Genomic DNA, 24,319 nt, shown 5'->3' with positions numbered 1-24,319 from the left:
GAAGCCAACCCTCAGCCTCTCCACTGAACAGCCTCTTTGTTTGTATTCTCTTTCCAAATCAGCATATCCTCAGATTGAACCCCCAATGCCTTTTTTTAATGCTCGGATGCCCTGGCAGCAGAAAGAGCCTCCAGCAGGTTTGTGGTCCCGTAATAGCTTTCAAAACCTCACTGCTGGGGCACGTACATTGCTAAGGAACTGGTTTCAAGTTAAAAGAGAGAAAAAAGAAAGTATTACAAAATTACTTCCAACAACTCTTTAATCATTAATTGCTACCAGAAGAGCTAAATTCCTTCCCTCACCTCTCCCCCAGTCTAAATGATAGCTTTAATCAACATTAAATGATATAGGGTAAGACACACCAGAAAGCTTGAAATGCAGTGTGTCCTCCAAAGCCTGGATATTTTAAAGGGAAAAGAAAAAAAAAGTGTATTTTCCTCATCTGAAAGCACAATCACAGGCTCCACATTTCATGAGAGGAAGCATGGACTTATGGGACTGGGACTAGGGAGGTTTTAGATTCAATTCCCAGACCTGCCACAGACTTCCTGTACCACCTGAGGGAAATCACTAAAACCCTCTATGCCCCATCTGAAAAAATGAGGATAACAAGCCTGCCTTTCTCACTTGTGTCTTTGGGGCAGGGACTGTCTCTTGCTATCTGTTTGTATTGCACGGCGCACGAGGGGTACTCGCACTAGTAGAATACAAATCAATAATAACACTGCAGCATAATGTACTTGTGAGGCTTGGAGTTAATACGATGCTGAGCTCAATGTTTCAGACCCAAATGTTTAAATCTGATCTACCTAAAAAACAACCCCAATATATCTTGGTTTCTGTCCTGTGCTGACTTCTGAATCCAGCCTCTTTCTACTAGTACCAGTGATGCAGTTTAGACTCCCACTTACTGTTACATCACACAAATGCCTTTAAGTGTCTAACCTGAACATCGCAGCATGAATGAAGGTTGTGACTCTCTACATAGCGCCTAGATTTTACAACACCCCTACAACAGAACCCAGCCAGTTGTTCGAGGACCCCCCCCCCCGACCCTTGATACAGGTCTGGTCCAAAGCCCATTCAAGCCAATGCGGGAGGGTTCTTTCTCTTGACTTCAGTAGGCTTTGGATAAAGCCTTACCTGAGCAGACCAAAGTGAGATAAGGATCTGAAAGCCTGATTTCCCCTGCCTCGCCCTTGTGAAAGCATTTATCTCTGAGCAGAATGAGGGCAGAAATGTTACCATTCTGGTCTGCCGGCAGATTGCACCCAGTTGCACAGATTAAATGACTCTAAAAAGCAGAGTAGAACCAGAGTACCCAAGTCAGTGGGATTCTTGCCATTGACTGCAATGGGAACAGGACTGGGTTCCAAACCCTTACTTAGAATATCCCTGGCCTTTATGGATTTAGCTCATGCCCTTAATCAAAAATCATAGGTTAGTCTAAACGTACCTTTTGATGGCAATAGAAGGCCACAGTGTCATAGTACGGAATAATGGGGTAGGAAATGCTTTTAAATGACAGTAACAGAGTCAATATTCAAAAATATTCAAAACAGGTTTTTACTTTTCATTTATTGTACTCGACTGTAAATTCAACCCACTAGACTATTTTACAATATACACTGCAGGGGAAAAATGCCCCTGATTATATGTCATCTACCCTTCAGCCCAGCAGAGTTTCAAAGGCATATTATAATTCCCTTAAAACAATGGGCTATAATGGGAACACTTTCAAACCACTTGACTGAGAACTGGCCCTTATGGGGGACTGGCACAGCTCCACTGATATGCGTGGTTTGACTCTGATTTCATTCATAGACTTACATCCTCAAGTCTGACCCCCGTATAACACACAAGCCACAGAATTTCATCCAGATACCCCTATATTGAGCTGATAGCTTGTATTTGACTAAAGCATATGGTCCAGTAAGGCATCCTGTCTTGATTTGAAGATTTCACATAACTGTCAAATGAGAGATTTCAGAGTAGCAGCCGTTTTAGTCTGTATTCGCAAAAAGAAAAGGAGGACTTGTGGCACCTTAGAGAGTAACAAATTTATTTGAGCATAAGTTTTCGTGAGCTACAGCTCACTTCATCGGATGCATAAACCAAAGAACTTATGCCTGTCTGAAATCAGACTCAGGCCCTACAACTTTAATCAACCTCTCTGTCAGCAGACAGTTTGCTCTCAATGGCATTTGATTCTCAGATTTTTTGTACTGCCAATGATAGAGAATCAGCAGTTTTGCAAGTGACTTCAACGCAAGCATTATCAGGGTCTCTAAAGGCATAATTATATCCATGCAGGGGACTCCACTGGGACCTATGGTCAACAGTAGCATATCCTATTTGTAGCCATCTACTAATTAAAAAAAAACTTTGTGCCCAGAATACATTCTGTAACAGCCCTTAAAGCCCAGTCTTTAGAAAGCTTCTTTGTAACCTTGAATGTGCAGATTTTATCAAAATGGGCCTTCTCCAAAACCCCATCTGACTTTCTCATGGGTTTGTATTTGTCAAAGATTCATGCCAACTCAGTCAGAAAAATAAATGCCACAAAACTTGTCATTTAAGAAAAAACGTACAGACCAGCGCTTTAGAAACTTGCCCATATGCTAATCACTCTACTATTCAGCTTCAGAGTGAATAGGACTCCAACAATGGCACAGAAATACACTGAACCTATTCCACATTTCATGCCCCTTCACTCAAAATGTTGCTGTTACCTTGGTTTTTAACTGCTTTGTGGAAACTGCACCAGAATGACAGCTGTGTGCTAAAGCTGCACTCCTTCTGTGGGCATATGAAAGCGACAAAGATTTCTTGACTAAGAAAAACCCACTTTATTATCCTACTTAACATATTTGAATGGAATATAGGGCCTGATCCTGCAAACACTCGTATAAGTAAGGATTAGGCCTTAAAATAAAAGCATAGCCTTTTGTGGCTAGTCAATTCGGGAAGATTTTTGTTAGTTTGACAATTACAAGTAGGATAACACTTTGGTAAATCATTTCACTTTAGGATTAACCATTTGTACTATGTGTCATTGTTTAACAGATGTCTCATGTATATTTTTATCAAGGGACACCACAACTCTTCTGTTCCAGGTTTGGACGAGCCAGTTCCAAATGCAAAAGGTAGCCAAATGGCACAACACTCATTTCCCCTTATTTGAGAAGTACACATGACACTGTGGTCACTTAAACTTTAATAGGTTAATCAAACATTAATTTTCAAAGTCCTAGCAGTCTAGTGTCTTACTGATAGATGCACAGAACTCCCATTAATATTAACATGAGTTATATGCATTCCTCCTTTGAGACGAAGTTTAAGGCAATGGACTGGGACTTGGGAGATCTGGGTTTAATTCTGTCTTCTGCCACAAGACTTCCTGTGTGACTTTGGGCAAAGTATTAGGGACCCAGTAGGATTTTCAAAAGCACCTAGGCACCTAGTTCCCATGTGAGTTAGGTGCCTAGACACTTTTGAAAATCCCAGTAGGTGCCTCTCTGTATCTTTAGGTACCTAAATACCTTTAAAAATGTGACCCTCCCTAAAAAAAAACTCTGTACCTCAGTTTCCCACCTGAAAACTGGGGATAAAAATCCTTCCTTTTCCCCCCATCCTTGGTCTGTCTTGTCTATTTAAACGGTAAACTCCTTGGGACAGGGGCTGTCTCTTATTATGCCTCTGTACAGCACCTAGCACAATGGGGCTCTGATTTCAATTGCAGACTCTATGTGCTTCTGTGATCCAAAAACAATAATAAATAATGCATCACAAGGAAGAAAAAAAACCCTGACGGTTTAAGTAATCATAGGATCAACTTGTTGTTTAACACACAGTGCACGACCCTCAGCTGGTGTCAACTGTCCTATTTCTATTGACTTCCACGGAGTGACACTGATTTACAGCAGCTGAGAATCTGCCCCAAACTATTAGACCAGCTGCAGAAAACAAATGCACAGGGAGATCCACTAAAAGGAACTCAACAGGGGATCAGTAAAGACAATGTCGTAATAAAATATTTTAACTAGGGTTTCCCTTATGAAAATATCAGTTTAAAAACAAGGAGTGGGGCAATATATTTTTGCTAGGGCTTTAAAAAATTGCTGCTGCTAAGAAGTGTTTGGGGTTCTTGGACAGTTGCTATGGACACTGCACTTGTACACTGACTATAGTGAAAACTTTCCTGTAAACATCAGTGGGAAAGATAACTGGAGCCGTCTTCTGTATGAGTTCCGTACAGCATGAACTGACCTCAGCAAGAAGGTTTAAGGAAAGTGGCGTAACATCCAAAATGCCGAGTTGTAATTACTTTGAAAATATCAGAAAGACTGAAGAAGAAGAAAATGCTTCCATCACATTCACTGTTTGGTTTTTCTCTTTATAATTAAATGTTTGGGCAAATACATTGCAAGTCATGCAATTATGTCTAAACTCTGAATAAGTGTATCATGCAATGGATGATGGAATTCATATGCATTCTGTGGTCCCAGCTTCAGCACAGGTATGATCAGACCCTAGGGCAATGCTGTAAAAACTTTCCAAAACAGCTGTAACTTTGACAGGTTTACAATAAAACCATTTTGTGGTTAGTTACATATAGGTGTGATACCATTTTGTCACTTCCTTTTTGTGGTGGCAAGCATCCACAACTACCACCCTTCGAAGGAGCAAGCTGTCAGAAAACCTGTCATTTACTGCATGAAAGAGAGGAACGCCCAAGGCTGCTAACCAGCGAATCTCTGCCTTCCCATTTGATCTAGGGAAAGGAAGAACAGGCCTTCTTTTCGGTTGGTGTTACTGATGAAACAAAAGTGACTCCTGATCCTGCAGTCTTTACTGCCCTGACCCTGCAAACACTTACATATGCATTTAACCCTAAGCACAGTTCCATTAAATTTCAGTGGACCTACTCATGTTTACCCATAAGCATTAATTAGTGTTTGCCAGATCATGGCCTCAGTAAGGGCAAGGCTTCACTGCAGAGTGAACTTGGACGATCAGCACTCAGGTTAGCCCAGCACTGGTGTGAATAGCCACAGTGCAACACCCAACTCGCGTTATTGTGCCCTCAGGGCTGGATGCACTCACCTCCATGTGTGTTGCTAGGGCTTCCTCGGACAGATCCCATGGTTCTCTGAGCTACAGTAAGCTGAGCCACTGTATGATTCTTTCCCAGTGAATTGTGGGACGGCATTAGAGGACAATCAGCACTCAAGGGAGTTAGCCTGCATCTTTGCTGCAAAGTGGGTGGTTTAGGGTTACAGCCTGCCTGACAGCCTCACTTGGGCTTTATGACAGCCTCAGACAGCCCGGCCATCTCAGGCTGAACACGCCACTAAACCCAGGTGAGCGGGTTTTGTGCATGGGCAGGAGGGGGATTAGGGACAACACCTGAGTAACAGCCCACGTTACTCGGCAGTAAAGATGTACTTTGCATGGCTGAAATCAATGAGAGCTTAGCCAGAGTGTGGCCTGCAAAATTGGATCCTCGGTTATTTGAGCTATATTTCCTTCCTAGTTTATTAACCACTTTCTCACACACACACACACACACACACATTATTTAGATCAATTTTAACACAGTGATACAAATACAAAAGGCATAAATATTATAACCATCTTGAGAACCAAACTCATCACAGGACCTGGAGTTCAATACATTAAATGTGCCAAAACCGTGTTGTTTAATAGTTAATATTGATTTGGGGAGACAAATAATTGCCCTCTCTCCCACTAGTCTGGTTAGAACTAACATCCAAAATACCCAATAAAATAAAGAATAAGACGTTGTCAGTGAAATAAAGGACAAAATTTGACAGAGTTGGAGTTTGTGGAAATCACTGATACACCTAATTTCTTTGGGATGAACGCAATTTCCATACTTTTAAAATATACTCTTTTGGGAACTCTTACTCTTATTGCAAGTCTGATCCTTCCATCAAAAGCTATTTAAAGATGCTTCAACTCTTCTTTTCAGCAGCTGTCTACCTATTCAGCATGAAGGAAGTTTCACAGGAGTTCAGAAGCTCCTTCTATTGATTAAACCACACAGCTGTAATTAGGGCATCACATACAATGAAATGTGGAAAATGACACTTAAGTGCTCTAGCATGCTAGAAGGTGCAGGAGAGACAGGAGATAAAAAGAGAATGGAATTAAAGAAATATAAGGCATGTTTAAAAGTGATGGACATGAGTTTCCTGATAGGTTAGAGCTCCTATAGGAAAAAGCTATCATTATTATTGTTATTATTTGTATTTCCTGTGTCCAAGCTGTGAAGATGTCCCACAAATGGGATTCCCACTGACTTCAATGGCAATTCCATTCCTGGGGCACTTACAGGTTCAGGCCCCAAATCTTCAAGCAGGCAGGTTTCAGGTACACAAGGAAGAGATGAAAGATGTGGCTTACTGCAGCCTCCAAATGGGTGAGACATAGAGGACTCAATGAGCCCCGCACTGACTCTGGGTATTATGGTCTTGCCAACCCCACACATTCAAAATTCATGAGTCAGGCTCCAAAAATCATGAGATTGGCTTAGAAATCATGAGATTTATAATACATTAGTAGATGTTGGACTCTTTTAATTTACCATCCATTTTCTGAGCCTTTAGCTTTCACCCACGTCATGTTTTCAAGCTTCACCACACAATCAGAAGGGCTAGAAATCTACTTTTTTTAGAAAACAAAAGCCGACATTCTCCCACAGTAACATAAATGCGCGAAGTGGAGCTTTAAGAAAAGTCATCAGACACAAAATAAAATCATGACATTTGGCAACATTGCGCTAATATCCTTCTGCGTGTGGGCAGAAAGCTCTATTTGGGGATGGGAGATTCCCTGTTCCCCGCCTTTCCCCTTTCTCTTATCACTAGACCATGCAGCTATGTATTTATGTACACAATATTTACTTAACCCTAATGGTAGTTGCACAGCATGCTGCAGTCAGACTGAAAACAGTCTGCAGTTCTCTGCTATGGATGTACAGTACACTCCCCGTTATCCAAATGCCTGGGGGACATCCGAAACTTTCAGATAACCAGACGTTCAGATAACCGGAAGTGCTATTAACTAATGTAGGGCTACCTGAGGGACACACTGGGGATTTGGATAAGTAGGATTTTCAGATACAGGGAATTCAGGTAACTGGAATTATACTGTACTTACATAAAGATAGTCTACCCAAAGGGTGGGAAGGCTGTTGCTTTTGACTCCACAGCTGTATCATGTGAGTGAAGTATAGAGGATTGAGCTTGCCAAGTGCAGTACCATAGTCCCTAATTTTTTAAAGGAACCTTAACTCAACTTTCCTTTTTGCAGCCACAAATAATCACCCACAATTCATTTCAGGCACAGATGGGGGCATGTAGGTGTCTAAACTAACTACCTATCTTGCACACACTAAATGGAATACCAAGGTTATGAACAGCATGCCCATAGTGTTTTGGATAACATCTTACTGCAACAACCTCACAGCAAGCCTCTGCCATACCTCTCAGCTACCTTCACACTGAAACATGCCTAGGTCATTTTCATTATAAACAATTCAAACAAATGAAATGATCAGCTTCTCAGATATAGTGAGGCTGGCATCCACTAAGACAATGGCATACATCAAGGCAACCCAAATCAAATCTGAATTGCCTACAGTCATGTGTGATAAAACGAGATTTTAAAAGTCCCAAATGAATCAGTTTAATCTTGATGCTTTACTGGAAGGCAACAGAATTTTGTACACACATTTTTCCCCATAGAGAAAGTTACTAGATTACTCGTTCCCAAATTTCTAGATTACATACTTTGCTCATGTATGCATTTGAAATTTTTGCCAATATAATATTTAAGTTTATTTTTTAAAGTGAGATTTAGGATCAAACCAGGTCTAAAACTATATGTATATATAAAAGAGAGACATGGAGTCCTTTGAGAAAAATGAAGAGATTTTTAAATGCTCAGTGGGGCTGCCTCTCAGTTGCTTCCAGATTTCCCAGCTGCAGCGGTTGTCTGCTGTAATGATTGCCCTGGACTGATGACAGTAAAGGAGAAAATTAAAGCTATGTTCAGACAGAGGAATGAGAAGTGTAGTGAGTTGAGAGTATAAGAGAAAACAGTCTAAAGCTTACAGCTGTCCAGTGTAAAAAACAATCTACCTAAGCCTCAAGACTCAAGAGAGTCTATCATTTGACTTCCAGGATTCCAACAACCACGTAGGCTAAATGAAATCTGCCTGTCATGTGGCACCATTAGGACTTTTGGAAAGTCACTACACCTGTGTGAGCTATAGAAAAGTTCCTGAAGATCCAAATCTGCCCTATCGTCCTTGCTGGCAGAGTCCTCCCTGCTTCCATAGAAATGATGCTTGACTGAGTGCTGGCTGACAAAGTTCAGCTGGCTAGAGCTTTCCTGACGTAGGTCCCCTGCCAAGCAAAAAAGGCTGTTTTGTGCAGAGTACCCTATATTCATCAATGGTCTGGGCATCTTCCAATGCAGCCCAACTATAGGATATAGGGGAAGGCGCCTTTGCTGTGCAGGAGGCAAAGTGTGAAGGCAGATCTGTGTGGCCCATTACCCAACCACCTGCACCCAACCAATGCTCCAGGCAACTGGTCCAGTTTGTCCACAAGTCCGTAGATGGAGTAAACAGGCTATCTACAAGCTTGCCTGGCCAAGGACATTCCCTCATGAAGGATCAGTTCAGTCTGTATAATAGCCGGACATGGATCCTCCTCCTCTAGCTTGCCTCGATCTATATGTCCCACTCTCCAGGAAAACACTGCTGCTCAGTCGTACTGTCACGCTACTGTCAGTGGCACGGCTGCAGCGAGGCCTTCACTCTGAGGCCTGGTCTACACTACAGAGTTACATCAACGTAACTCCGAAAGCATCTACACTACAACGTTGCTCCCGCCAAATGTAATAACTTCACCACTGTGGTAGGCATGGTGCTTCGGTCAATGCAGTTAGGTCAAAGCAGTGTCGGTGCAGACACTGTGTTGACTGTTCTGGCTGTCAGACCATGGCAGCTGACAGCGTGGGGCATTGTGGGGTGCTGTCAGCCCGGAGCGGTCAGCTAAATCAGTGGATGCACTCCTGGTGAGGATGCACACCTCTGAGAGAAGAAGGGTAGTGTGGACATGAAAAATTGATTTAATTACTGTGGTGGCTGTATGTCAACATAACTTCAGTAGACTTAATTTTGTAGTGTAGACTTGCCCTCAGAGTCACAGTGCATATTAACATGAGGTGGAGAATATCCTGTGTTTGCTCTCCAGGGACGGCTGTGTGCGTCTTGGTTGCTTTTTCACCCTATCCTGAGTGCACATGCTCTAGTCTTCAGCTCTCCACGGTACTATGTTATTCTGTAATCCCTCCTGCCATAACTAATGGCAGTTTGCCTACACAGAATTTCTGGCTAGCTTCTGTGTCTGGGCTTCAGGTAGCAGACACTCTTTCCTTTTGCCGTGCATTACTGTTGCCAAATGCTGCTCTGTGCATGGAGGAGAAGTGTCAAAGACTGTCAGCAAAGATAAAGGAATATATGATTGTTGGGCAGAGCTTAATACGCAGGTGGAGCTAGACACTCCCATCAAGAGCAGGGGCTTCTCCCTCCCTGGCTATAAATCTTTCCTACAGTGAGGTAGAGAGCTGCATGCTTGTCCTACACTTTACTCTTTGAATGTGAAGCAGTGCTTGCTCCTATTTCACTGTGTAGCTAGAGCACTGTAGAGATTTAACTCCTTCCTGGCAGACCTGTGGGTATATCATTTTCTGGTGAAACACAACAAACAACCAAGCGGATGCATGACTAGGGACTCTTAACTGGCTTGCTTGCTGTCCTAGCAATTTCAAGAAGTATCCTCTTATTCTCTAAACAGAGTGATGAGGAAGGAGACAGAGAGGGGTTGTTGTTGTTGTTTTTCAGATGACCTAGTTTAAAGTCCAGCTAAGTAAGGTGCTTATTTCTGTTAATGAATCAAGCTGACATAAAATCTGTGGACATTGCTCAAAGCCAAAAATAAAGGTTAAAATCATCCATGTTATTCATAGATTCATAGACTTTAAGGTCAGAAGGGACCATCATGATCAGCTAGTCTGGGTTCCTGCACATGGCCGGCCACAGAACCTCACTCACCCAGTCCTGTAATAGACCCCTAACCTCTGGCTGAGTTACTGAATACTGATGGAGGTGTTGTCTGTATAAGCTTTAATCAACTCAAATATATTTCACTCAGAGTCCCATGCTTAGAAAGTTTTAGAACTCTGATAACAAGGAACGAAAGGTAAATGTGTAAACAAGCAAGACACATGACCTGGTCTGTTTCAAAAGATCTTCATCCAGGTCTAATCCATTCAACCTGTAATTAATTGACAGCCAGTAAAATGAACCCTTTCCTGCTAGCTTTTCAGTTAGTTTATTCCCAGTGATCCCTCTGTAATAAAGATGTGACTCCTTCTTTTAAGTGGCAAAGAGTCCTGTGGCACCTTATAGACTAACAGACATCTTGGAGCATAAGCTTTCGCAGGTGAATACCCACTTCTTCAGATGCACATAGTGGAAATTTTCAGAGGCAGGTATAAGTGTTTTAAGTCTTTTAAGTGTTTACCACTCTCCGCACATCAAGATAAACATTTTACTTAGTGATGAGTGGAAAGGTGGGCTAGGTTCCCATAACTATTCACATTTAGATTAAAGTTAAAGGAAGCACCTGAGACAGGCTACTGTACTTATTTCTATCTGGCTGTCTCAGAATAAATGTTTCACATCTAGGGGGGAAAAAAAAGTCTAGGTAATCTCCTTCTCATGCTCTCAGAAGGGAGCCTATACAGAACTAACTCCTGGAAAGTTAATAGTGGAGAAAGCATGTTTTTAATGGAAATTTTTAAGAATATTTTATATTTCCCTCCTCCCCCAATATTTATTCATATCCCTGGTAGAAGTAAATATGGCATCATAGAATAGTGCAAATGAAAAGGAAACTTTTACTATTTTTATGAATTACCTCCAAATCAGAAGAGCCTAAGGACTTGTCTCCTTGTCATTCTGTATGTTATGGGCCAGGTTCTCAGCTGGTATAAATCAGCACAGGTCCATTGAATTCAACAGGCCTTTGACGGTTTGCACCAGCTGAGAATCTGGCTCAGTGTCTTTACTACTGCCTCCCACCACCATAAAATAGATCACTTTTTTCATTATAGTTCTGAACAGGAGTCACTACTCTTCATTTTACTAAACAACTGAACACTCATCTTCTTAAATTTTTCCCATCTTTGCCAATAGATCACATTTCCTTTCACTGAAATACCATCTTTGCATCACAAACCAAGTGAACACGAGACAAACTGAACTAAACCAGGCCTTTTTCTAAAGAGCTCAAAGGTATAAATGAAGATTAGATGGGAATCAAGAGCTCATGAACACTGCAAGATTTTACTGGGTTCTCTTCCACAGATGAGATTATATTAAGATGGTAATGACTCTTCTTCTGTCAGCTGGTCAGCAGAAAAGTTCCTTCCCTTGAAGTTAATAACTTCTGATCTTTGTTACTCTATTTGCACATGGTAGTTGTGTCACAGAATAATCCCCCAACAATCCTGAAATCATTATTAATTTGAGTATATTTGTAAAGACCTTCCACACAAGTGCATCATGGTTACAGGTTATATAATTGTCTTACTATGTTTTACCAACTCTCTGCATCTGCACATGATTAAGCGAGACTCAGACTCCTTCCTTCAGCTGTTCAAATTATGCTCTCACTTTCAAATGTTACTCAGATATACTAGAATATTCACCATTCCCTTTCTGCTCTCACCTGAAATAATCAGCATAAAACAACATAAAGGGGCAGTTACACTGCATACATTATCCATTTCTAACATCAGTTGTAAATTGGTGCTTTGGTAACATATGTCAGATAATTCTTGTAGGGTTTAGGAATCCAGCCTGCAAAACTTTACTCATTCAAGTAGTACTTGCTCATGCAAGGAGTCAACAGAACTCACGTGAGTAAAGGGTTGGAGGATTTGACCTGTAGGAATCATTTCACCAGGAATTTAACCTTCTGTTTAGAAGAATGAGGTAAGTCAAGCTAGTTTATATGTTTCTACTTTTATCAGTTTTATATAGAGCATATCAAATGTTTTATTTTTTCCAGATACAAGAAGATTAAGCTTTCTGCACTAGTCTGTATTCCTGTGGGAATATAAAGAGAAAACCATGTCTCTCTTCTTAATATATTAGTGCCTAGTAATAGAGACCAGATGATCAATAAACTACGCAAAAATTAAATCAAACTGACAGTCTTCAGAAAAATGTGCTCTAAGCAGAAACAATTGTTTTAAAGACTGTGGTGTCTAGAATATTAAAATCCCGTGCTTCTGTTATTAATTTATTTGTTGGAAGCCAGTCGACTTTTCCTGCATGCATGTGTCAATTAGATAGTCAACCTTATACATAACTATTTTCAAATGCTAGATGTTTCAGCATGCAAGGTATTTGGAAAGAAACTGTTGACAATACTATACTTTCCTTTAAATGCAAAAGCAGAGTTTCTCTAGCAAAGCAAATCAACAGATTTCTAGATATGTTACTACAAGATGTCTTAAATCACTTTCTTCGGTGCACACACAATACTTCAAGGAAATAGTTATTTTTTATTCTGTAAATACATATAATGAGATGTCTGTACCTTTGAGGGGGAAGGGGAAGGCTGGACTAGAGCAAATGATGTATCCCAACAACCAAAAGTAACCTACAATGCCCACCGTTTCCTTCTCAGCTGTTTCTAAACTTCATGAAATGTGCTTAGTCATTTGTTATGTGTTTAGTTGTTTGTTACACAGCAGCCATCTCCATCTGTAGCTGCCTTTGAAGCTTACAAAAGGGGAGTAAGTATGGTTATTCAGATGCCATAACTGAAGCGCAGAAAGTTGAATTCCCCAAGGATACACAGCAAGTCTGCACTGGAAACAGGATTGGAACCCAGGTCTGGGATTTCTAGCCATATGGTTGATACACTAGACCACAGTGCCCCCTGGACACTGTTTAGAGCCATATCCTTTTTCTTTTGTTGCCAGCACAGTGTGTTGTGATACATCATTTTGAGGGGCGGTGGCAGCGGGGGGGGGGGGGGAAGGAAGCTGCAATAAACCCCAAGTGCTTTCTCCAGTCTCTACGCTATGTTTGGCACATGGATTTTATACATTTCTATGCACATTTTTTCCCTATGTGGGAAGAAGGGAATTGCTGCTTGCAAAAATCAGCCTGAAAGCCTACCCCATTGGTTCTTTTTCCTGTCCATTACAGCTGTCAGAAAAGTTAATGGTGCTACTTTCCAGCATTACAAACTTGTGTCTAAGAGAGTATGCAGAGAAGCAGGGAGCCTGATCCTACTCCACTGAAGCAAAACTCTCCCCGGGAGCACTGTAGGATCTGGTCTCTATTTGGTTAAGAAAAAAAAACCACCTTCGCCAGCCCCTCACAGCCACCGAAACACACGTGCCATGCTTTTCTTGAGTTTGCCTTATGAGTCAGGGATGGGTTACTGCAAATAGTTAACACATTCTTATCTGTGTCCACACAGTCCGTAAGGGAAAATGAGCATTTGACAAAGTCTTTCTGAGATTAAGAGGATTGTTCTGAATCCTCTGAGTTTAAGTGTTAATCATCATATGACACATAATAGAGTAATGAGAGAGGGCTTTCACCTCCTGAAATAATGTCTCCGAGTCCAGCAGCTTGACACAGCATCTCAGTCAGCATTTACAAACTATACAGCGCCTGAGGGGAACGGGACGAGTTTGTTTTCACAAGCGTGACTTATTATGTCTTGTCCTTGCATTAATTTACACTGGGGAGGTATTATGATTGTGAGAGTGCTTTTAACACGTTATATACATGCAGCAGGTCATGGCACTGGGTAATATCAACACAGATTACTCAGCACATGGTCAGATCCTCATCTGGTGTAAACTGGTGAACCTCCAATGCAGTCAGTAGAATGGGGCCAGTTTACACCAGCCTGGGGGTCTTTTAATTGCACAAGATTTCCCCTGATTCAAGAGGAAGCAGGGCCTGGCTTCTTTATCATTGTAATCTCTCTATGAAACCTCTATCATCATATCAAAACAAGGCCTGGTAGCTAAATTTATTACAAGTAAAAACTGTGAATTCATCAATCTCCTGACTTAATCTGACCTAGCCAGATCTCTTTCAGAGAGTTTTCTGAACTTGAAGCATGCCTGTTTCTTGATTAATGAGGTCCATCGCTACTGTGGGAGATGAGTGGTTGTCAGCCCTGTGGCATATCAACTGCTGTCTCTCACTCTTTTCAACCTCTTACACTGACCTGTGTAGAACCAAGTCCACCCATAAGACCAAGATGTTTCTCCTCTTTTTGCTTAGTTGCAGAGAGATACTTGCACTGTAGTCTGAAAAAAACTAAAACCCTGAAGCCATCAACAACCTGGTAGGACAAACCACACATTATCTCCAATCTGTAACCACTGCCTCCCCTCCCCCCTGCAGTTGTTGTATTTTGCAGAGGGACAGACTACATGCTCCCAACAGACGAAATCTGCGATGGCACCTTTCAAACTATTGTTTAGACTCAAGCAAAATGAAAACCATGCCTGTTCCCCTCTCTGCTCCTAAAGCTAGCAAGGGTGGGAGATGCTGTGTTTACATACTGAGGACAGACAGAAGCTCTGCTCGCTGCTGGGACATCCATTTTATTTGGATTGACACCAGGACTACTTTGCGTTTTCAATACATCGCTGTGGCTTTCACAGGGGGGGAAGGAGGGGGCTTTCGAAAGCCAAACCACGCCGCGTTCATTGCCCCAGTGGCCTTTAGCAACCTCTTCACAACTTTGTCCCTACTTCTGTAACAAACTTCCCGGGATGGGGCTTTGGTTTGCACACAGCCAGTGTAAACTGCCACTCTAGCAAATCTTTGCAGGGCTTTTTTTTTTTTTTGGCATAATTTTTCAAACAGGGCGAGCAGACTGGGACGATACAGCTGGACCGCACGCGAGCAAAAGAGAGAAGGTGGGGGGGGGACAAAAAGACCTCTTGCAAAAGAGACCGCCAGCAGCTGCAAAACTCTGGAAAATGCAAGGGGGGGGGAGAAGTTAGCAAGTCAGATGCATTGGCAAAAGGCAAAAAAACCAACCCCAAAGCTCTTCCTTTTCAGTTTCAGCAGAGAGCGAGCGGCAAGGGGGGGCGGGGGGGGGGACAGCCGAGAAAGAGCCGCGGGGGCTGCCCAAGAAAGTGCATGAACCGCAGGGGGGGAGAGAGAGAGAGAGAGAGAGAGGAAAGTTGCGGGCCGGCGGCGCTCACCCATGAGAAGGCAGAGGAGATCCAGGCAGACGAGCAGCCCTTTCGTGCCGCCGCTCTTGGCCGGGTTGTTGTTCAGGGCAGGGCCGCCCCCGTTCTTGCTCTCCGGGGCGATCGCTTTGTCGTACTTATAGTTCTGCATGATCTGGGGGGGGCCGGCGGCGGGGCGGGGGGGGGCAGACGCGGTCCCCGAGCGGCGATCCAGGCGCTGGAGCGGCAGGGGCGCGCTGCCCGGGCTGGGCTCGCGGGAGGCGGCCGCGGGCGGACAGACTCTGTTTAGGCGCTGGTGTGGCTGCAGTGTAAACTTCTTCCCGGCGGGGGAAAGCAGGGGAGGGACAGAGGGAGGCGAGAGGACGTTTGTGTTCGTCCGAAATCGTTCAGTGTCCTCGCGGGGAGAGACAAATAAAGGCGGCGGGGGGGGGGGGAGGAAGGGGGGAAATGCGATCGAGAAAAAGGTTGCCAAGTTTGGAAATCACCAAGTCCGGGGAGGATGGTAGGAGCGGCACCGCAGCCCCCTTTGGAGGCTGGCTCAATGAATGGAAGCTGGGATCTTGCAAAGCAACTTCCCCAGGCGGTTTAACACAAAGCTCTGGTTCGGCTTGGGGACTGCTGCTTCTGCCGCTGGCAGGGGCTGGTGCCTGCACTTTTATTGCACAAGGTCCTTTCCACCCCTTTAACAACACACACACAGAAAAGAAACCCGAAGTCACTCTGGCTCTGATGGGATATCCAAGTACAGCCCCCTTCCTGAAGCTGACACATACATATGATAATTAACTCCACATTGTTTTATTTTTTTATTTTTTTTTTTTTTGCAGAGGGAAGAAAAGCGAAAAAAGAAGTCAGGAAAAGCTTCTCTCCAGCAGAAGGGAGCCCCTAGTGTCCACGATCCAAGTGGAAAAAGAAAAAGGAAAAAAAAAGAAAAGAAAACGTTTTCAGGCTGGAGAGGATTTCCACATTTCGGGGGAGGGAGACGTGGTGGCAAATGCCTCTTTAAATCTCTCCACTGGGTTTTTCTTCTGATCGGCTCGACAGGTGAGGTGTGCTGAGATCAACCCCCTCGGAGGGAGCTCAGCTGCGCTCTGTTGTGCCTTGTGACCCAGTATTTTGAAACCTCTTTGCAAGCACCCTACTATGCCAGACCACAAACAGGGCTACAGAAGCAGGTTTGGGTCTCAGCTGCTCTTGGGGGCCTGGACACAACCAGGGCACAGTATGTAGGGAATAGGTTGACCACAGACATCCCTCCTGGCTGCTTAATCCAATGGCATAATCCCTCCACAAAATTGGCTGCTTTGCCGGGCTGCAGAAGGAATGTTGTGTTAATGAAGCTAAAATAACTAAAGCATTTAGATTTTTGGCTTGAACAGTCCCAGAGTTATAAGGCTGCACACACACTATTTACCCAGGATTATTACCTCTGTTGATCTCCCCTTTGATCTGATTAAAAATTGCCTAGGAAGTAATGGAAATTCTGCCTTGGAATCCTGACTGGCGGGGTTGTAATTTTAACAACCCTGAGTTGAAGGCAGGGAGACCAAGGTATGGAGATGCTGGAAATGGAATTAAAGGGACACTGTTAAGGACATGTATGCAGTGTCGTTGTAGCCAGTCAGTCCCTGGATATTAGAGAGACAAGAAGGGTGAAGTGATATCTTTGATTGGACCAATTTCTGTTGATGAGAGACACAAGCTTTTGAGCTTACACAGAGCTTTTATGCTTAAGGATGCCACCTGCCCAGGGGTGGTGGGTTTGTAGAAATTTTGGTGGTGCCCAGAACCTGCCCCCACCCAAACTCTGCCCCCCCATCTGCCCAAGGCTCTGGGAGGGAGTTTGGGTGGGGGAGGAGGTCTGGGGTGCAGGCCCTAGGCTGGGGCAGGGGATTGGGGTGCAGGCTCTGGGAGGGAGTTTGGGGGTGGGAGGGGGTGCAGAGGGAGGGGGTGCAGGTTCTGGGAGGGAGTTTGGGGATGGGAGGGGGTGCAGGGGTGAGGGCTGTGGGGTGTGGCTGCAGATGAGGGGTTTGGGGTATGGGAGGGGCTCAGGGCAAGAGTAGGGGTGTAGGGGTGAGGGCTCTGTCTGGGGCTGGAGATGAAGGGTTTGGGGTGTTTGAGGTGCTCTGGCTTGGGCAGAGGGTTAGGGTGAGGGGGGATGAGAGCTCTGGCTGGGACTGGAGATGAGGGGTTCGTGGTGTTGGAGGGGGCTCAGGGCTGGGGTAGAGGGTTGGGGTGCAGGAGGGGTGAGGGCTCTGGCTGGGGGTATGGGCTCTGGGGTGGGGCAGGGCTGGGGATGAGTTTGGGGTGCGGGCAGGCTGCTTCAGGACAGGGGCCAGAGAGGAGGACTCCCCCCAGCCCTTTCCCTGCTGGTAGCAGCGAGCTCTGGGGGATGAGCCCCCCTTTCCCGCCCCCCCAGCAGCACACTCACCCCCACCACTGTCACCGCATGTGCTCCTAGGGCCCCTCTCGGGTCCAGGAATCTCCCTCGCCTCCCCCGTGGTCGGTGTCAGGGGTGCTTCGTGCACCTCCTCCCCTGCTGTTGCCCCTGACTGTAGCCTCACTAGGGGTGAGGGATGGGGCTGCCCCCTTGCCCAGCATGGGGCAGGAGCGGTGACTGCGGGAGGGTGGGCCCCCTGTGCTGGTGGAGGGTCCTTCTGGAAAAGGGAAGGGTCTGAGGTGGAAGGGCAGGCTCAGTCAGTCTGCCCTGGCAGTGGAGCTGTGGGGCACTAGGACCCTGCGGCAGCAGTTGCTGCATGGAGGCAGCATGGAGCTGCATGGCAGAGACAAGAGGCAGGGACGTTCTGCTCCAGGGCCCAGGGAGGCACCCGGGGACAGACTCAGGGGAGGCGTGCGGGGCAGCAAGTGGGGCTGGGGGGGTACACCCGGCCCCAAATATTAGTGGAGCTGGGCCTCTGGGCTCTGAATATTGCTGGTGCCAAGGCACCACGTGGAGATATAACTCCCCGCCCCTGCTCCTGCCTACACCTTACCCTGGAGTGGTCCCTTCAGTCATTGCCCAAGGAAAGCACCCACTGGACCAAACCCTATGTTGAATGACAGCCTGTGCAATCACAGTGCTTCCAGTGTGCACTGAGGGGGACCGGTCTTGTTCTAGTTAATAAGAAGCAACTCTGAAAAGAGCAACCCTACAGTAACAAGCTTATGTATATTCTGGGTAGGAGGGTAGTAAGTTTCCAGTGAGGAAACATGTCTAGGTCAAGCATCCAAGTGTGGCATTTCCAGTAACATTCTAAGAAACACTCACATGAAGGTCAGGGGGATTATCGTATGTGAGCGACTACAGGATAGCACCTCCAAAGTTTCCTGTGAACCTGTTTAGACAAAGCCCAAATGAGCCTGAAACTCCACGTGTATCCATTTCCTGTGGCATTGCAGATAATGGTAAACCTGCATCCAAACACCTCTAGCGAAATCCTACTTGCCTTACTCACATATGCATTCTCACAGGATTTTTTCTCTCGTGTCTGATAGGAGTATTAAATTTACTCTCATTTTTTACATGAATTCATTATCAGTTGTGATTTGGCAGGAACCCCTCTTATGCTCCAATACAGCCTACCTCAGTGGCTCTCAACCTCTCCAGACGACTGTACCCCTTTCAGGAGTCTGATTTGTCTTGCATACCCCCAAGTTTCACCTCACTTAAGAACGACTTGTTTACAAAATCAGACATAAGAATACAAAAGTATCACAGCACACTATTACTGAAAAACTGCTGACTTTCTCATTTTTACCATAGAATTATAAAATAAATCAATTGGAATATAAATATTATACTTACATTTCAATGTATAGTAAGTAGAGCAGCATAAACAAATCATTGTCTGTATGAAATTTCAGTTTGTACTGACTTCGCTAGTGCTTTTTATGTCGCCCGTTGTAAAACTAGGCAAATATCTAGAGTTGACGTACCCCCTGGAAGACCTCTGTGTACCCTCAGGGGTACACATACCCCTTGTTGAGAACCACTGGCTTACATGGACCTTAGATCTGCATGCGTCTTCGCTTTATTCTCCACTTGAGCAGAAGCCATGTCTCTGCCACTGTGCCTCCTACAATGCACTCATCTGAGCTGGTGTGTTGGGGGGGGGGGTCATAATTTGCTGCTGGCCTATAACACAAGCTAATTAGTTGCTCTGGAGCAAAAGGAAATTGTGTGGTACAGTGTCTTCAGGGGCTCCTTCAGGGTTCCTTGCTCAGGGCTGTTTTTAAAGGCCCCATCTAGTCCTAAGAAATTTGCAACTGGTTCACAATAACAGTCAACAGTATCCAGAGAGTTTCTTGCATCAGTGTTAGACGCTTAGAAAAAACAGCAAGAGACTACTACTGACTGTAGTCAAATGTGACTTTTCTGTTTGGTAGCTTATGGCCTATGAGATGAGGTCATTCGTTGAAGAACGCTTCGTTTCAGCCTGCATTAGGTTGTTTCAAAATATGTTGACTGTAGATTATCCCAGTGTAGAATTCTCTAGATTAAATTCAAGTACCTTTTTAAAGTGAGAGGGGGGGAAACTGTTATTGTAACGGCAAATGAAAAAAAAAAAGAGGCTTTTCTTGTACTTCAAGGGAAAGTGAGGGGGTGTTTAAATTAAAGTTCTTCATTTCCATTTACAAGACCCTTCAGGCTATTAATGTTTACGTTTTCATAACAAAATGATTGTACTGTTAATTGATTCATGCAATTGCACACAATTTAGTCCAAATTTTGGATTTTTTTCTTAAGGGAAAAGAACACTACAATTCTCCATTGCAAAGCGTGAGCTGATCAAACTGTTAGCACTGAAAAGCAGCTTTAAGACTTTAGTTAATAAAATGCCAGAGAGATTCATAATAATTTGGTATGTTGTTTATTCATAAATTCAATTATTTAATAAATTATGCATTAGCTATCATTTTAGGGCCCAATCTTTCATTTCTCCCATACTCAACTTTCCAAATGGGGGCCAGATTTACTTCACTAAGTCACTTGATTTACACCAGCAGAGAATTTGACCCTGGCTGTTTTGGGACCTAGTCCTAATCCCACTGAAGTCAATGACAAAACTCATCAGCTTCAGCAGAGGCAGAATTGGGCACTGGGTGTAAAAGGAGTGCCAGATCAGGCTTCATCATGATAAACTATGTTCATAGCAAAGGTCGTTACTGATCAGAATTGTATCTAATTGTTTAATGGGAATATTTTAAACACATATATTAAAATGATAATTACATTTCATTTATTTAATCTTGATATTTTAATGAATAACTGAGTTTAATAAGCAATCTCACTAAAAACTTCCCATTCAGTTATATTCACTTTAAAATTGAGAGAAGCATGAGTAGTCATTACATTTCAGCCTGGTGGTTTCATTCAATCTCAAATTGACTCCAATTTGTACTTTTTAACATGAATTTCTTTCTAAATTCCGTTGAGATCCTTCAGAAAGAAAGACACTAGATAAATGCAGGATATTAGCTATCTATCATTTCTTTTACTCTTCCGTTCTCCTATCTCACTTCTCCCATCTTTCTCCTTGTGTCTCTTTATCTCCCAATCTCAATTTCTAAAAAATTGCTTGAAGTTTCAGATGGAGAAAAGTAGAAAGGCAAATCAAGGTGACTCAGACCTGTGGAACTCATTTCCCTTGCAAGTCACTCAGGACAAGAATTTAGCAAGTTTCAAAAAGGGATTGGACATTTATATGGATAAGAAGAATATCCATAATTATCATAATTAATTATAACAATTTTTGAAGGGATATTAAACCTCATGCTTCAAGGCTTAAACCAAACCTAAAGTGGGGGAGGGAGGCTGATTATCCCACATTTGCCTATTGTGGAGTTCTTACACCATTCTCTGAAATATCTGGTCTTGGTTACTTTCAGGGACATGATACTGGACTAGACTGATGTCAGGTTTGGTTTAGTCTGGCAATTCCTATATTCCCAAACTTCCTTTCGGTGCTATGGGCGGATCATTTATTTTATTTTACTGGTAGCTACTTTATGTAAGTAACTATTACCATGGCAGGTGGGCTTTTCCACAGCAACAGCCTCTTCTAAATATGCTTCCATTTAACAAGCTGAACTGCTCCTTATCTGAGATGGTGCACTGTTAGGCTAAATTTCTGCTCTCAGATCGGGCACAGTGGCTCTCCACTTTAACTTTCCTGTCTGCTTAGACTATCTTTAATATTATTGGGAATTTCTCCCATGTAAGCAGAGCCAAATATCAAAGATGATATCCACCATCCCAAGTCTGAGAGAAGAATTAGCTCTACTTAGAGATGCAACAGGTGCAAGGCTGAGAAGACACTCCTCAGAAGAACATCCTTCCTGAAAGCACCTTCTTCTTGGGGCTGACAGGATGGAAGAGTAGAGCTGCTTTAAATGGCAATGCAGAACTGATCGGTCCCCATGATTCAAGTTAGACCTCTCCGGTCAGTTTTCTTGTTCATCTACGACGTTCATCTTTCTATTGCCAACACTCCACACCATAAAAATTAATTCTGTTGCCTGTCTTTTTTGTTATTAAAGCATGCTCCTTTTATATTCATTTACCCCTGTGTAAAACACTACCAGATCAGAGTTCTCCCCTCAAACCAGTGCTAGTATTTTATACTCAGGTTACTCTTACTTTGGGCCTGCTAGCTACAAGGTCCATTGAAGTCAATGGAAAGACTCATTGACGTTTTCATGGGCTTTCAGATCCTTCCTGCGGGTACAAATCCCTACATAAAATGCAAGGAAGTAGAGAATCAGACCCTGGGTCTTATTTTTAAGTCACTAACTACCAAGAATATAACAAAACCAAAATGAGAAAGAAAGGTTTGTTTCATTGGTTGTTGTCTACACAAGTTTCAAACTCAGATGGAGGAACAGAGCTGGGAGATACTGTGCATACCAAATAGGCCTGAATCAAAGCTCTAACCCAGAACAGCACCACAGTTGTGGAAAGCTCCGATCCGGATTGAAACTTTTCAGCTGGGGTCCATTTCTCACACCACAGGCTGTTGCATATCCTGAGGGAATACTATCTGAGAGGTTACCATCCAAGAGAGCACTCCTAAGGACTAACCCTATTCTAAGTCAGAGCTAGCATGGCATTTAATTACTGCTGTCACTTGGCTCCAAATGGTCCATGACGGGCCATGCCCTCTTTTAGATATCATCCGCCTTTCCGGATACCTACCCGCCACCTACCATTAGCCTGGCACCCTACTAAGAACTATTTGCCAGGTCTGAGGAAAGTCCAAGAGTCCCTAGCCACGAGATCAGTTCTGTTATAGAGATACATTTGCACAAATGCATAAACTAGAAGGGGGTGTTAATTCTCCACTCTGCTGCACCATAAGGACAGCAGGGTAAAACTGGTGTAACTGAGTGAAGAATCAGGCCACAAATATCTGACTCATTTAAAAGGCTACTTAGCCGATTAACACCCTGCTCATACAATCAGCTTTGTGCTTTTTAGTAAAGTCAAGTGTATTTTGAAGCATACATTTGCAGTGTTGTCAGCACTCCTGATTTTTATTGTGAGTCTTGTGATATTTAATGTTTGTCTTAAAGCCTCTGCTCCAGGGAAGAGCTGATTACATGGGAATCTCAGCTTTCATTTAAAGAAATAAGCCAGTTGGTTTCTAGTTTCTTGGATATGGAGGAAAGCTGGAAAATGTGTCCTAATAGTGTAACCTAAAGGTTCAAAATCCAGAAAGGGGGGAGGGTGTGTGGGGGACAAAATAAAAGCCAAATTTTTTAGATTTTTTAAAAATCATTATTTTTAATCTAACTTCATGATTTTTAAAGCAATCTCATGATTGTAGGGGGGGCTAACATTTTTGATCACTTGCGGCTAGCAATACTGTACTTGCAGCAGTAATCATGTCTGTGTATATTTAAAGCTTGAGCAACAGCCTGATTGCTCAAAAAGAGAATGATAGCACCATCTAGTGCCCTTCTTTATAATTTTATAAAATAATAAAAATTCAATGAAACTGATTTCAAAGGGTCATAATTAAACGCTTCCAGGATCTTATCATCATTGGATTTCTAAAATGCTATTCTGGTCAAATATAGTATTTACTGGGGAATTAGAATAAGTTTTTGCCTTTAAAATAAAGGCTGGATTCTTAGTTATGAAACATGGACATTGTTAGAAATCCCAGCATAAAATCGTAGTCATTTTATTGCTTTAGTGATTTTTTTAAAAAAGAGTTTATGTATAACAGTTTATATATTTCTATATTTTCCCCAAATACTTTCACGCATTTATTAGAAAAACCTTAAAGGGTTGTACGTATACTGCACCCTGCACCACGTATACTGATGTGCAATTTATCCAGGACAAGTATTTTCACAGTCCATAGTTAATGAAAGAAGTGGTAAATCATCTAACAGTCTTTGTAAAGGCTGGTAAAATCTGAGTTTGTGCTTTTTGCTGGCTGGCTTCCAGAAGTTTGTTTGAAAAATTCAAGTAATGTGGCATCTGTTAATTATGTACACAGGTCAGCATGCAAATGAAAAAAATCACTTTTTCAGATCTATACCAAACCATCTTCCCATTTTATAGGACACTAGATAGCTTTTGGTAAAGCCTTAAAAGATGAATAGGCACATTCATGACAATGAATGAGAAGATTCATATAGCTGTATTTTGTAAATTTGTGCTTCAATGAAGCACTTGACAAGGTAAATGAGAGCTGAAGAGTGGGTTTTGAAGATTGCGTGTGTAGGCTTACGTCTTCTAAGCAGGAGACAAAACCCCTTGCAGGTTGACACTGATGGGGGCTGGATGAATTACTAGAAAAACAAGCATAAACTCTTAAAATGGATCTTAGAGAAGCATATGTATGGATAGTTGATAGACTGATCAAGAGATAAGGAGGAACAAGGTAAACAACACATCTAGTCCCTAGGTCTGCTCTGTTTCCAGTATTGGTCCAATTTTGAAGTCAACCTACGTGTTTCCTAT

General features: G+C 43.2%; 1 protein-coding gene across 2 annotated transcripts in view; it reads right to left on the bottom strand.

Annotated features, from left to right (window-relative positions):
* The window catches only part of PLPP3 (phospholipid phosphatase 3), a 64,321-nt gene extending 48,261 nt beyond the window's left edge, over positions 1–16,060 (bottom strand). Inside the window, exon 1 of one of the 2 annotated variants that reach the window (XM_084636871.1) lies at positions 15,358–16,060. In XM_084636871.1, coding sequence (XP_084492997.1) covers positions 15,358–15,496 — 139 coding nt within the window. In that variant the 5' untranslated portion in view covers positions 15,497–16,060. The remainder of the gene's footprint in view (positions 1–15,357) is intronic. The other variant, XM_084636870.1, reaches the window with a different exon arrangement.
* Between the last annotated feature and the right edge of the window lie 8,259 nt (positions 16,061–24,319).

The sequence above is a fragment of the Lepidochelys olivacea genome, assembly GCF_965140295.1.
Source record: "Lepidochelys olivacea isolate rLepOli2 genome assembly, chromosome: 8".
In the NCBI taxonomy this organism is placed as follows: Eukaryota; Metazoa; Chordata; order Testudines; family Cheloniidae; genus Lepidochelys; species Lepidochelys olivacea.
Note: the sequence above shows the minus strand (reverse complement) of the source record. Positions and strands in the feature narration are given on the sequence as shown.